Genomic DNA, 15,096 nt, shown 5'->3' with positions numbered 1-15,096 from the left:
TCATACAGAACAAGCCTTTAGTTCAACTGGAAGCCTTATTATATATACATCAGAGAATTTGTACTAGAGAGAAATCCCATCAGTGTTTCTCACCATGAATATGAGGAGCCTTCATTGTAGTTTTCCACACAAGGATTATTTGGTGATGTAAATGTATGCCAGTTCAGTAGTTTATGAAACAGTTCGGTTATTTTGCTACATGCTTTTTTTCTGGTAATAGACTATTGCCATCTAAAGATTGTAGATTCGCACAAGGCCCACCGGAAAGTACACAGGCATTTAATTAAAATGATGTCTTCAAAATGAAAATATTTTTTGAAGCAAAAAAGGGGATCCATTTATCACTTTATAAAACATTCAGTAGATAACATTTTAGTGTGAGGAAATAAGTGAAATATAGATGAAATGTTAACTTATGGTAATAAAGGGGTTAAAAGAAACTTATCATGAAGAAGATGCTGAGAGCTAGCTAAAAATTTAGAAGTGGAGTGTGAGTTAGTGGGTTCTTGGCTGTGATTAACTTGGATCTAAAGACAGGCCTTTATAGAAAAATAAAAATATAGCTCTAGTTTATCTTTAGGATTGTCTAGTCTCATGGTTTGAAAGCTGTTTAGCTTAAATCAGGTGCCAAAAACAAAACAAAAAACTTCTGGCCGGACTGGAAGGAGATGCAAAACAAAATTATTTTCTTTGCTTGTTTTTTGTATGTTCATTTGTTTCTACCAATGTTTTGTATGTTTGTTTGACTGTTTTTTGTTGGTTATTTTTGGACTTAATAAAAAAAAAAAAGAATTGACACGAGTTCTGATTTGAAGACTCAAACCAGAGCCACTAGACCATCAGCCGGTGTGGGAAGCATTCCTTTGGAGACCAAGAGAATGCCAAAGAAGGTAATTACAAAAGGCTTGTTGGGGAATGAATGCTCAGGTTCAGGAAGATTGTTATCATTATGTCAAGAGTTTATACCACAAAATTTGGGCTGGGCACATATAGAAACATTTCAGTGACAGGGATAGAGACAGGACCTGTGATTTTAATTGGTATTGAGAACTCTTTACCAAAGCAGCTCAGTACATAGACTTTAACTTTACACTCAAGAGAGTTGCTTGTTGACACTGAGAGATTAAGGGTCTTAAACCTAGGTCTTAATGGGTTTCTGGAGAGTTCTCTACTCTGCCTTTTCTTTTTTTGAGGTTTTAATAGTATTTTGTTTTTCCAGATACATGCAAAGATTATTTCAACATTCACCTTTGCAAAACCTTGTGTTCTAAATTTTTCTCCCCCCCTCCCTAGACAGTAAACAATTCAATAGAGATTAAACATGCAATTCTTCTAAACAGGTATATATTTGTCATCTGCATTAAAAAACAAAACAAAAGAAAAAAAAAAGAAAAAGCAAACAACAAAAAGGTGAAAATGCTATGCTTTGGTCCACTTTTACTCTCCATAGTTCTCTGTATGTGGATGGCTCACTATATCTCAAGTCAATTGGAATTGCCTTGAGTCACTTCGTTGTTGAAAAGAGCCATGGACATCACAGTTGATCATCACATAATCTCATTCTGTGCACAATATTGGTTCTCACTTCACTTTGCATGAGTTCGTGTAGTTCTTTCCAGGCTTTTCCGAAATCATTTTTTGTAGAACAATAATATTCCATTATTTTCATATGCCATAATTTATTCAGCCATTCCCCAACCACTAAGTTTCTAGTTCCTCACCATTACAAAAATGACTGTAACAAACATTTTTGCATATGTAGGTCCAAACCCTCTTTTCTGATCTCTGACCCAGTAGAGACACTGCTGGGTCCAAGAATGCCCAGTTTGGTAGCCTTTTGAGCCTAGTTCCAAATTGTCTGGAGTAGTTGGATCATTTCATAACTCCAATAATGCACTAGTGTCCCGTTTCCCCACGTCACCTCCAACATTATCTTGTCAGCCAATTTGAGAGATGTGAAGTACCTCAGAGTTGTCTTAATTTGCATTTTCTTAATGAAGAGAGATGTAGAGCATTTTTTCATGTGATTAGAATTGGCATTAATTTCTTTGCCTCAAAATTGTTCCTATTCTTTGACCATTTATCAGTTGGAGAATGGCTTGCATTGTTATAAGTTTTGAGTCAATTTCTAAATATTTTAGAAATGATCTGCCTCTCTTTTTTGGTAATATAACAATACTAGCAAGACACATTGTTTTAACATCTGAGAAGGGAAAGTTTCTGCATCATATATATGAAGAAGGAGGAATCTCTGAATATGGTTATGTACTATGTAATGTTAAGACTACATTGATCTCAGTTATCTGAGGCACAGATCACATTTTCAGAAGACACAAAACTTGGAAGGATAGAGTTAGGATCATAAAACGATATAGACAAAGTAGGTTTGTAGTAAGAATGATTGTCCCAAATATGAATTTTAAACATGGGCTTCACAAGTGAAAGGGACAGCATTTTTGGTAAAACTTTCAGGACTTTAATGGCTCCCTGGTTTGTCAGCCATTTGACGTGGAATGGTGGAAAAAGCAATATTTTACTGGAGAGGGCCAGAGTACAGCTCTACTTGTAACAGTCTGGTTTTGTGTCCCCACTGACCATTACTGTGTGACCAACAGTCAGTCAGTGAGCCTGTTTTCCTAAGCAGTCATAATCTTTCTTCAGGGCTTCTAAATGTAAAACGATACGTTGTAGCTAATGTTAATATGGCACTTGAAGTTTTGCTAAGTGCTTTACTAAGGTTGTCTCCTGTGGTCTTCTCTACAGTCCTGGGAGCTGGGTGGGTGCTATTTGTATCCCTGTTTTACCTATGAGAAGGAAACTTGGTTAATTGTCTTGTCCGGTATCTTGCCAGTGAGTGTCAGAGAGAGGATTTGCATTCGAGCCTTCTTGACTCCAAGATCCAACATTTTCCTCACTGTAGCATCTAGCTGCCTCTGCCTTTGTGAACCTTTAAACACCATTGATGGGGCAATTACTGTAATCAATACTTCATTCTGCTCATCTAAAACCAGGCAAAATCAGATGACTACTCTGTACATAAGACATTAGAGAATGCCTAGGATGACAGAAAAAGGGATGAACTTTTCTGAGTGTTGCCATAGACTAAAAGAAGATAGTCTATGAATGACATGTGGAAGCCTACAACATCCTTATGGGAAGACTATTCATAAGAGGGGTCAATTATAAATAAAGCTGTAAAAAGGAGTTCAAGTAATTGGTTTCTTTCTAGCTCTAAACCTACAATCCTTTAACTACCTAGAGTCAAGGAATCACATTAGTTTCCAAATAGGAGCTATCCGTTAACTTTAATGTTTTATATTAAAAATTATCCTCTCTCCCTCCACCCTCCCCACTGCCCCACGGAAGAAAGGAAAAACAAATCTGGTAACAAATATGTACAGTAAAGCAAAAATTCCCAGATTGAACAAGTCCAAAGATGGTGATCGTCAGTTTTAAGTAATTTTGTTCAGAGGTAGGCAGTATGTTTTATCAAGTGTCTTCTGTAGTCATCGTTATTGCAATGCGTTCTTCAAAATTGTTTGTCTTTGCAATATTGTCTTCTCTACTCCAGGGAGCTTTCTGGAGCAGCTATTACATACAGCTTCAGTTACAAAGGGAACCTACCACTAATTTCTAATTCCACAGGGCAGCAGATAATCCCTCAGGCCAACTACAGTTATCCCCTTCTTTCCCACTCCTGCCCTCTTTTCAATTAGTTCTGTATCTTAACTATCTGGGACAACTGCATTTCCAGGATGAACTTCTTTGGACAATGACAATCTACTTAAACTTATTTCTTAATGATAAAAAATGCCCCGACTTACTGGGGCAGCTAAGAAGATATAATACATAGAATCTTTCTGAATTCAAATCTGGCATCTAGCTGTGGGCTCCTGGACAAATCATTTAACCCTGTTTGCCTCCATTTCTTCATCTATAAAATGAGCTGAAGGAAGAAATGGCAATCCACTCCAGTGTCCTTGCTCAGAAAATCTCAAATGGGGTCACAAAGAATTGAGCATGATTGAAACAAATGACCGCCAGCTAAAACCCCGTCATTTCCTCACTATCCCAGAGATTCTCAGATTCCAGCTACCCTTGTTCACACCCCAGTCTGGGTTCCCCTACTGATGAGAACTCCCATATTCCCATTCCCTTCAATCAAACCTTACCAATATCCCACTCTAAAGTTAACGAACTTTTCCACTGCACTGTAATTCCTGTTCCTAGTTAACATTAGCTTTGATATTCAATCTTTTCTCCCTTCATTTTCTAGTATTAACAATAATTAATAAATTCTGACTCCTTTTTACGACGAAGCTTTCTGGCTGCCCCCATTTCCAGCACTGGTTGTTCTTCCAAGTCAATGCTCAAGAGAACTCCTTGCTCCTTATTGTTGTATCACTGTTGAAGCAACGAGGAGGCTCAGTGGATAGAGCACCAGCCCTGGAGAAGGGGAGATGAGTTCAAATCCAGGCTCAGACAATGGCATAAAGTGGGGATAATAACACCTACATCATGGTTGTCAGGATTAATTGGGATAATAGTTATACAGTGCTTTGCAAACCACAAGATGCTGTGTAAATACTAACTACCAATGCTCTTGTCTTTGCTAGATCTTCGTCCAGGCCCCTTATCAGTGTCTCTCTGACCCCTTTACTGTACTATTCCAGCTCCTGAGCTCCTTAGTTCGCATGCATTCAGCTTCTATACAAATGCTTTTCATATCATTTCCCAGTCCCAACCTCTTTTCTAACCTTCGGTTTCCAGTTGTCGCTTAGATTTCCCCATTGTATCTTCTGTTGTTGTTCTTGATCTTAGTGGGGAAGCTAGATGGAATAGTGGATAGAGCACTGGACTTGGACTCAGGAAGACTCATCTTCTAAACTCAAGTATATTAAAAATTATCCTCTCTCCCTCCACCCTCCCCACTGCTGGGTGACTCTGGGCCAGTCACTTCACCCTATTTGCCTTAGTTTCTTCATCTGTAAAATGACCTGGAGAAGGAAATAGCAAATTACTCTAGTATCTTTGCCAAGAAAACCATAAGTGAGGCCATAAGACGTGGATGTGATTGAAAATAACTGAACCACCACCACCTCTTTACTGATCTCCAATCTCAAGTTTCCAATTGACTATTAGACTTTTCCAGGTGAATGTCCATGTCTAGAACTGAATTCATTGTCTTTTTCAGGCATAACCACCATATTCTCTGTCCTGCCCTCCCTTGGCCTTTTGATGAATGATTTAAAATCTCCACAGCTTTATTCTATCCAAGATCATACCTGCCAAGACTCAGACTTGCACTGCCCAATCCAATCCATTACCTCCATTCCTCCTCATACGGCTCAAGTGGCTTGAGTAGAAAATGAAATGAATGAATTCATGATAAATTTATGTTACATAATTTCAACTGGGTTCTCCTGACAAGGCTGTCCTCTCACACCTCCTAATTGACGCATTCTTCCATTATTTTTCATCCTTCCTCAACCTTTTCATGGATTCCTCACCCACCATGTTCGCTGAGAGAACCCTACCTCATACTTCCTTGAAAAAATTGAGACCATTTATCAAGAGCTCCCTCTTTTCCCCTTTTTTATCGCACATTGTCTACTTGGCTTTTGGCACTTTTCCTCCTTAATCCCTCTCACATGAAAAGGTGGCTCTCCTTGCCAAGGCAAACTCCTCTACCATACAAGGGTAAGCTCCTTTCCTATCCAGCAAATGGCTCCCTCTACCATCCCTACTTTCTCACTTCTCTTCAGCCCCTACCTATTGGCTGCTTCCTTATTGCCTACAAATCTCTGTATCTGCCAAAAAAACAAACCCTCACTTGCTCCATCTACACTTGCTCCATCTACACTTGCTCCATCTTACTCCATCTGCTCTCATCTCATCCCTCTCCTCCCTATTATGTCTCAATTCCTTGAGAAGTGATGCTTCTACTTCAAGGGCCTCAATATCTAGTCTCTTATCCGGACAGTAACTAAATCACAGTTGATCCTTACTCTTGCTATTACTGCATACAATGTTGTATTCATTCTGCTCAGTTCACTTTGCATCAATTCATGTCAGTCATACCAGGCTTTTCTGAAACCAGCTTGCTCATCATTCCTTATAGCCAAATAGTATTCCCATACAATCATCTACCGCGACTTGTCCAGCCATTCCCCAGTTGATGGACATCCTCTCAATTTCCAATTCTTTACCATTGCAAAAAGAGCTCCTATAAATAATTTCATGCATTCAGGTCCTTTTCCCTTCACTTTCTTTGGGATACAGACCTCATAGTGATATTGCTGGATCAAGGGGTATGCCCAATTTGATAGTCCTTTGGGAATAGTTGCAAATTGTTTTCTAGAACGGCTGGGCTAGTTCACAACTATAGATACCTATTTTTCCACATTTCTTCAGCACTTGTTATTTTCCTTTTCTGTCATGTTAACCAATCTGACAGGTGTGAGGTGGTACCTCAGAATTGTTTTGATTTGCATTTCTCTAATTCATAGTAATTTAGAGCTTTAAAAAATATAACTATAGAAATACTTGATTTCTTCTGAAAACTGTGTTCATATCTTTTGGCCATTTATTCATTGTGGAATGGTTAGAAAAACAAATTTGATTTGGTTCCATAAATATTTGAGAAATGAGATCTTTCTCAGACCTTGCTAGAATATTCTTTCCATCACTCAGTTTCCTGTTTTCCTTCTAATTTTGGCTGCAATGATTTTGTTTGTACAAAACCTTTTCAATTTTGTATATTCAAAGTTATTAATTTTACTTCCTGTGATCCTTTCTATTTCTTGCTTGGTCATAAATTCTTTCATTATGCATAGAACTGACAGGTAAGTTTCTATGCTCCCCTAATGTGCTTGTATCACCCTAATCATGTAGCCATTTTGACCTTATCTTAGTACATGGTGTGCAGCTTTAATCTGCCAAACTGCTTTTCAGTTTTCTCAGGAATTTTTTTTAGACAGTGAGTTCTTTCCCCCAAAATTTGGATCTTTGGGTTTATTAAGCACTTATTATGATCATTTACTACTAAATATTGTATATCTAATCTATTTCACCTAATTTATTCCACTGATCCACCACTATTTTTAACTGGCACTAGGTTATTCTGATAATTACTGCTTTGTGATGTAGTTTGAAATCTGGTACTCTGAAACTACTTTCCTTCACAAATTATTTTTCGTTGTGTTCCTTGAAATCTTTGAACTTTTGTTTTTCCAGATGAATTTTATTTTAAAAATTTTTTCCTAACTTATAATAATTGTTGGTGGTTTGATTAGTATAACACTGAATAAGCAAATTTAAGTAGAATTTGTTCTTTTTTATTATATTGGCTTCGCCTATTCATGAGCATTTAATCCTTGTGTGTGTGGGGGGGAGAAGATCAAATCACTATTATTTTAAGTTTCTACTGTATTGTTTTCTGCTGTATTGATTCTACAGTGTAGCTGATTTTATTCTATATTGACTTATAACTGACTCAGCAGCTGCCTAAAGCCCTCTTCCTATGAGCTTGATATGAGCTCAGTTATTTAACTCTCCTTCTGAATTAAAAATTATCGTTATAAAGTTATAATTAATGGGGAAACTTATTTGCCTTCAGCTCCTGGAAAAATTCTAGGACATCTGCTTGTTATCTTTAAAGGCCTACAAGCTGACCTGGCATATTTCCACAACCCTAATTATTATATAACTGGCATCCAGCCTCTATTTGAGTATTTCTGATGAAGAGGAGCTCACTGCCATTCAAGCTCATTTCACTAACTTTTACTTAGTCCAAATCCAGGTTCCTTTCCACTGGACCACACTATTACCCAGAAAAGTGTATAGTAGTTAATTATCTATAAGGATTATTGATTGGGGGCAGCTGGGTGGCAGTGGACAGAGCACCAGCCCTGAAGTCAGAGGACCTGAGTTCAAATAAGACCCCAGACACTTCACACTTCCTAACTGTGAAACCCTAGGCAAATCACTTAATCCCAATTGCCTCAGGAAAGAAAAAAAGGATGATTGATTGGTTAAAGATGCAGTTAGTAAACTTTTTGCTATTAGAATCCCTTTACTTTTGTAAAAATTAGTGAGGACTCTCAAAGAGCTCTTATTTTAAGTTGGCTTTATCTGTTGGTAATTACCATATTAAAATTTAAAACATTATTATGATGATGAAATAATAATGTTTTGACCTTGCAGATCCCTTGCTTTCAGTTTTCAGGACTTTTTTTTTTAGATAAACTTGATTTGGTTCCTTATATATTTGAGGAATGAAATCTTTGTCAGATCTTGCTATAATATCCACTCTTGGACCACTTTGAGGACTTCTGAGTTAGAGAATCATTCTTGGTTGGAAGAGGAAGAGTACTCTCAGTATAGCAACCCATTTTGCTTTGGGAGTCAGGCTTCAAGCAGACAACGTACCACAGCCTGGCGGTTTGCTTTTGTTTATTTTGCCTCTTTTGCAGCATCTTTAGACAAAGAGTAACAGAGACTACTCTCTGACTAAACCACCGTGTGACTACAATCTTGCTGGGGTAGTTCAGTGAGCAAATGTGTTTGAAGTTTTAACATTAGAACCTGATAGATTGTATCACCCCCTTCTGCTGTGCTGTGTGTGGCTCCACACCATACAACATCGGATTCTTATGAAGATTAAATGAGGCAGTAGGTGAGAAAAAAACCAAAAACAAACCCGACAACAACAGTCAGCATTTACATGGGAAAACAGATTTTGCAAAATGCTTGACCTTTTGAGGTAGTACCTAGAACAAGTATCCTCATGTTGCAAAAGGAAAGTTGCCCAGATCGTGTGGTTTAAGGGCAGGAGAGCAGAAATTTCTTGTTAATGTGGTTTTGAGGACTTTCACCAACGGGACTGTACTTTGTCCTCATCATAAGAACCAGTGGAGAAAGAGCTCCCTATTCAGGTGTTGGAAGCTGCAAATTTCTCTGATAAATGTCCCATTTCTAAGACGAAGCATAATGTCCACGTACAGGCTGTCCCCAAAGTCTGAGTGTGGACTTTCGAGACAATATTATAAACATGAGATTCAGACAAATCGAATGTCCTGTGCGAAGGTCCCATAGCTATTTATGCAGTGACAGAACTGGGAAATCTGGAGCCCTTACTCCTCATTTTGTATTTTACTAGGCCTCAACACCTCTGTCCTCGTTAAGGCGAATAAGCCTTGTGTCTTTTTGAATATGCAACACTGGAGATTTTTCAAGGAAGTCACTTCTCAAAGATAGAATCGCCCATATCTCAGTCTCTAGAAGAGACCACTTCCTTGTCCCTGTAGAGCGTAGTCTCAGTTTCAGATCCCAAATTCTCCCAGGGCTCAAGTCCCTGACTTCTCAGGGCTCCCACGGGACTCCTGTCTCGTGGGGATTGCTCCAATGCCTGAACCTGGAGAGGACGGAGCAGAATCATACGTCCCCAGGCTCCTTTCTTGGAGCTGCGGTAGAAGACAGAAGGGAAAGAAGGTCTTCCCTTCTCAGCAGTTCAGGTACCTATGCTGTGGGTGACTAGGATCATTACCCTCTGGACACGGCAAATAAGAGTTGCTGAAAAGGACTCGGATCATGGAGAATGACAGAAAAGGGGCAGTTTCAAAGCTGCCAGCAACCAATCAATCAACGAAGGCTAAGTAGCCTTCTCTCTTCCCCCCATGGGAGGGGACTCTTGTTTAAACTGAGCCTGCCCAGGCCAGCTTAGCATCCTCATGAAGGTCGTCTCAAATGAGCTCCAATCCCTACTAGGGAAAAGGGGATACTTATTGTGAAGGTTGCCACAGCATAAGCACAGCTGTTCCACCTCATTCTCCAGACTGGCTGGATCCCCTTAACATCTATGTTTCTAATTGGAAACTGAGAATCCAGGAGGCAAAATGCTGTAACTGGAAATGCTCTGATGAACCACAATCCCAGAGGCTGGTGAAGACGCGCCCCTCAGATCTCGACAGAAATATATGATGGAGTCAAGATTCAGAATGCAGCACATTTTTGGACACAACCCATGTGGGCCTTTTTTTTTTAAATTTTTACTTTGAATGTACATATTTGTGACAAGAAATTGGTTTTTCTTTTCTTTTCAATTTGAGGGTAAGTAGGAAAAAGGGTGGGGCTAGGGACAGGGTAGCCAACAAGAGAAAAGGAAAGCAAGACTATTGAGAATAAAAAAAAAAAAAGAATAGAAAATAGAAGGAAGGTCAAAAAGAACAACAGGCAGGGCAGCTTTGAAAGTTGAATGTCAGACTATTTATTTTATTAAATATATTATTTAATTTAAAATTTATTTATTATTATACATTTATGTATTTAATATATACATTGAATAATGTGTTCTGTGTTTTGATTGTATTTATATATTTGTTTTAGCGTTATATATTTATATATTGTTGTAGGTGTCTTTTCATTCATGTCCACATCTTCTGCATTTAGGGTTTTCTTGGCAAAGATGTTGGAATGATTTGCCATTTCCTTCTTTCATTCATTTTGCAGATGAGGAAACTAAGGCAAACAGGGTAAAGTGACTTGTCCAGGATCATGGAGCTGGTAAACATCTGAAGCCAGATATGAACTGATGAAGGTGAGTCTTTCTGACTCCAGACCCAGCACTCTACTGATGGTACCACTTGGCTGCCCCATTATATTTTATACATTACTTCTATATTGTCATTATACTATTTATTATTATGTTATATTGTTATTATATTATATATTATTTACATATCATTATGATTAGTATATATTATATATTTGTATATGAGGAAATGGTTGCACAGTGGCCTTCTGGGCCTAGAGTGAGGAAAACCTGGGTTCAAATCCAGTACTTACTAGCTCTGTAATCCTGGCAAGTCCCATAAGCCTGTTTGCCTCAATTTCCTCATCTGTAAAAATGAGGATAATAGCCCCTACTACCCAACGTTGTTACAAGGATCAACTATCTGTAAAAAACAAAAAATAACCAACACAACATAGTGCCTGATACACAATAGGCGCTGTATAAATGCTTCCTTTTTTTCTTTTTATTCTCTTTTATGTCTCCCTAATTACTATCCTATTATTATGTATCCCTAATTACTCAGCACAATGGTTTTCCTACATATTTTTCTCCTTTTTAAAAGAGCTTCCTTCCATGACCCCCTCCTCCCTTACCTTTTCAGGTGAGAACCTTCTCTCTCATTTCCCTATGAACTTTGCCAACCGTTTCTTCTTCTTCCATTACCTAGATGTTCTTTCTGTCCTCTTCCTTCACTCTTGCTCACATAAAGAGGTAACCCTTACCTTTGCCAAGGCAAACCTCCCTGTATGCATGTTTGGTCCCGGTTCATCCAGTCGCCTCTAGCAGATTGCTCTCTTCCTTGGATGCTCTCTCCTTTGTCTTCAGTCTTTGTCTATTTCCCCGATAAATGCAAACGTGCTCAATTCTCCCTCATCCTCAAAAAACCCTTACCTGATCCTTCCATCCCTGCTAGCTGTCATCTCATATGTCTCCTCCCTTCTATGGTTAAATTCCTTGAGAAGTTACTCCATTTATTTCCCTTTAAATCTCCTTTTACTTCTCTATAACCCAATTTCCTTTTGTAAAAAAAGAATATTCATTTTGTTACATTTTGAATTCCAAGCCATTTCCCTCTCTCCTTCCCTACCCCATATTAAAGAAAACTACAATTTGCTGTTCCTCTACAGGCTGTGGCCCATCCTGGGTGGACTTAGCCACATCGAGCTTGTGATGCTGGGGTTCAGGGGCTCACGATTTGTCTTCTGTAGTTGCACTGGATGTCTCACAGCCAATCTGCTGATCCTCTGGGTACTGAACCAGGACAGAGGAGTCAACATTGCTGTATTTTGGCTAAGAGCCTCACGGTAGATTGGAGACCATTCCACCCCAGGTCCTGAGCTGTCCCCACCTCCCCGACTGAAACTGACCTTTTCCGAAGTTCTTCCAAAATATCTTTTGCTGGAAATTACACTCCAAATATTTGTGGGTTCTATCACTCCAAAACCAGTTCAGAGGCTTGATCTGGTGTCGAGCGGAGGGAAGCCTGGAAGAACTCAAAGACCTGTCTACTCTCAGCCATCTTGGCTCTGACCCTCTATTTTATTTTTTATGTTCAACAAATAAAAAGCACAATAAAATCTTAAATCCTTTACATCCTTTGTTCAATTGTGAGAGAGTAAAAATGGAGTCCGTAATGGCAGGGGAAAAAACACAAATCATGAGAGCCACTTATATAGAGGAGATGACTGGGGCAAGCTCAGGCACTTTAAGAGGAAAAGCCGAGGTCTTTGATTAGGACTTTTGTGGGTCTGTGATAACATGTCTATTGACTGACTGAATCCTGGGATGTGAAAAATATGGGAGTTTCCTTTTTGACGTGAGCTACATCTTGGACCTCCAACAGAGAGATTTGCTGCAGACTGGGAGACAAAGGAGAGAGTCAGAGAAAGCGAGTTATATAAAGACCAGAGGTGGCCTTTGCTGAGGGGAGTGAGAAAGCATCAGGCAGTCCCTTTGGCCTCAGGAATGCCCACCTGGAGATGGAAGAAGGAAGCAGTGGGAGAGGGCAAGAGCATCCCCTCCCCCCAAGCCCCTGGATGTAAGAGAGTCAGAGGTCCAAACTCTTGGTTTCCCAGAAGCCGCTGCGCTCAAGAGCAGCAGTGAGATGGTCGGAAAGTTCTTGGACTTGTCTTCTTGTGGGGGAATGAGTCCTGGGAACCCAGACTTGGAGGAAACCATGGAACATGGAAATAAATGCTTCTTAAGAGATTTAAGAGTGTGGCCGTTCTCATGGAGTGGTAAAGGACCAGACCATACTGTGAGGGAGCAAACCTGGCTTCCCCTCTTAATATGCTATTATTTTGGATTGATGGGAAGAGGGTTGCCTCTTGGTAGTCCCAAGTGCCCAATTCCTTTCAGAGCATCCTTGAACACTTAGGACTCTTAATTCTGAGGGACCATATTGGTCAGGACTGTGTAATCCTGAAGTGGGAATGACTTCTTTTTAGATCCATGGATAGCCAGGATAGATCCCTTCAAAATCACACTACCCAAATCTATCAGTGGGGATGATTTCTTTGATGTTTGTTATCTTGTATACCATCTTAGATTTTTTTTTAGTTTTTTAAATTCCATTTTTCTCATTTTCCCCCCTGAAGTTTGGGACAAAACTTTATAAGCATCAAAGGAGGTATGAACCCAAACAAAACTTTATGCAATGAAGTGTTGTGAATGATTGCAGGAAGAGCCTGCCATTCTGATGAAGTATTCTGAGAGGAGACTGTTGTATTCGCTGATGATCAGACGGAAATTAAATAGGCTTTCCAGATCTCCAGAATTGGGAATTTGAGGAAAATAAAAAACAAAAGATGGGGCGACATGTAGTAGCCAGTATCTACCAAGAGTAATGGATGTGATCAAGGATTTCATATGTTGTGGAGCTGGACATCTATCTACCTCGGGGAAAATTAAATCTATTTAAGACATCAATTATCCATATATTTTATTTATTTCCTCCTTCAAAAATATCATCTAAGTTTAAGTTTGGAGATGAAAATTTCAGTAAAGTTCTGTTATGTTCTGAACTTGAAACAAAGGATTCTTACAAGGTACTAAGTCAGTGGAATTGATAGAAACAATAGTTATTTAATTTAACACGGCTCAGTATGATTGATTTAATCCTACAAGGAGATGTTGTGGGCCAGAACTTGAAACAAGGTACTAAATGGAATTGAGGAGACTGTGGTTAAATCTACTTTAGCATTGATTTAGTCCTACAACAATAATGGTTTCCTAGTGATATAATGATGGGTTTGTACTCAGTGTGGGGCATATAAGCCAGAAGCTCTCAGGTCCAAAAGGACAAGTGCACTAGAACTCTCAGAGGCTGAGACTGATTCCTTCTCTCATCCCTTTGTGGTGGCTGCAGGCTGAAGCACAAACCTCTGGAGTCAGAGGGCAGAGAAGGAAGCCCAAGCCCACGGAACCACGAGAGAGGAAGGCCAAGGCTCAAATGAAGTAGATAGGACTTTGAAGGAGACAATAAAGGATTTGGACTTTAACCCTTGGCTGTACTCTTATGATTACTGAACTGAAACGAAGGCTGCCTCCAGAGACCCCAAGAAAACTCATCAGAGAACATGACATTTTAGAGAGAATATTACAAAGTTCCCCTTTAGTTTTCAAGAAAGCACAGTGTTTTAGAAAGTTTTATTTTGTTTTATTTGTGCCCTTTTACAATACCATAATTTCCTTATTTGCTCTTTCCCACCCCTCCACCCTCACAGAACCCTCCCTTGTAACAAAGAAAAAAAAATAATAAATGTTAAACCAGGACTGTGTTTGACAACACATGCAACATTCCACATCTGTAGTTTCCCACCTCTCAAAAAAAAAGGGAAGTACGTATCATCACATGTTGTCCAGATTTAAGAATGTTTATTGTGTTTAATCTGAGTTTAGTTACCTTTAGGTGTGGCCCCCTGCAGATCACGGTGGTCGTGTTGTATTCCGTTCACCTGAATCTGTTGTCAAAGTTCCATATCAGTTCCCATGGGTAATAGGATCCCAGGTGTAACTTTACAAGTGGTCCATGTTTTTCCGGGGTCTTATTTTAGACTTAAGCTCTATGCATTTTGTATTCAACAGGGTATAAATCAATTACCACCTAATGGCACTAGTTAGCCTATTGCAGGAAAAAGAAGATTATTTTTCTTTCTCAGTTTCACGTACCAAATTGTTCTCTTGCATCTTATTTCATGTAAGCTTCTGGAAAGTAGGGATGGCTTTATTTTTTTGTATTTGTATTTCTAGTGCATAAAACAAAATGGGTGCTTAATAAATATCTGTGCATTGATCAATAAGTGACAAATCTGACTAAAGCTTTGAACATTGTTAATTTTGATTTTGAAAGCTGTGGTGAAGAATAAACTACACCTGAAGGCCTTCTAACACTCTTTACATTGAAAACTTTTCTAAATCGTGCTATGAATTCTTGATGTTGAATGATTCTATGTCTGCACTGACCGGAAGCCTTTTTTCATGAGCTCTATTTTTAGGGTTTCTCTCCGGTATGAATTTTCTGA

The 15,096-nt window shown here is 39.0% G+C and overlaps 2 protein-coding genes across 9 annotated transcripts in view; one reads left to right on the top strand and one right to left on the bottom strand.

The window, feature by feature from the left end:
- The window catches only part of LOC141564682 (uncharacterized), a 31,973-nt gene extending 28,781 nt beyond the window's left edge, over window positions 1-3,192 (top strand). For all 8 annotated transcript variants that reach the window (XM_074307442.1, XM_074307445.1, XM_074307439.1 and 5 more), the window contains one exon: window positions 1-3,192. This exon is cut by the window's left edge and continues 3,351 nt beyond it. The gene's annotated coding sequence lies outside the window, so the exon portion shown is untranslated.
- Window positions 3,193-14,206: 11,014 nt separating this feature from the next.
- Window positions 14,207-15,096, bottom strand: part of LOC141564681 (uncharacterized) — a 36,471-nt gene continuing 35,581 nt past the window's right edge. The window contains 1 exon segment of the mRNA XM_074307438.1: window positions 14,207-15,096. Within this exon segment, the coding sequence (XP_074163539.1) occupies window positions 15,022-15,096 (75 nt within the window). The 3' untranslated portion in view covers window positions 14,207-15,021.

Source organism: Sminthopsis crassicaudata, chromosome 3 (genome assembly GCF_048593235.1).
Source record: "Sminthopsis crassicaudata isolate SCR6 chromosome 3, ASM4859323v1, whole genome shotgun sequence".
In the NCBI taxonomy this organism is placed as follows: domain Eukaryota; kingdom Metazoa; phylum Chordata; class Mammalia; order Dasyuromorphia; family Dasyuridae; genus Sminthopsis; species Sminthopsis crassicaudata.
Note: the sequence above shows the minus strand (reverse complement) of the source record. Positions and strands in the feature narration are given on the sequence as shown.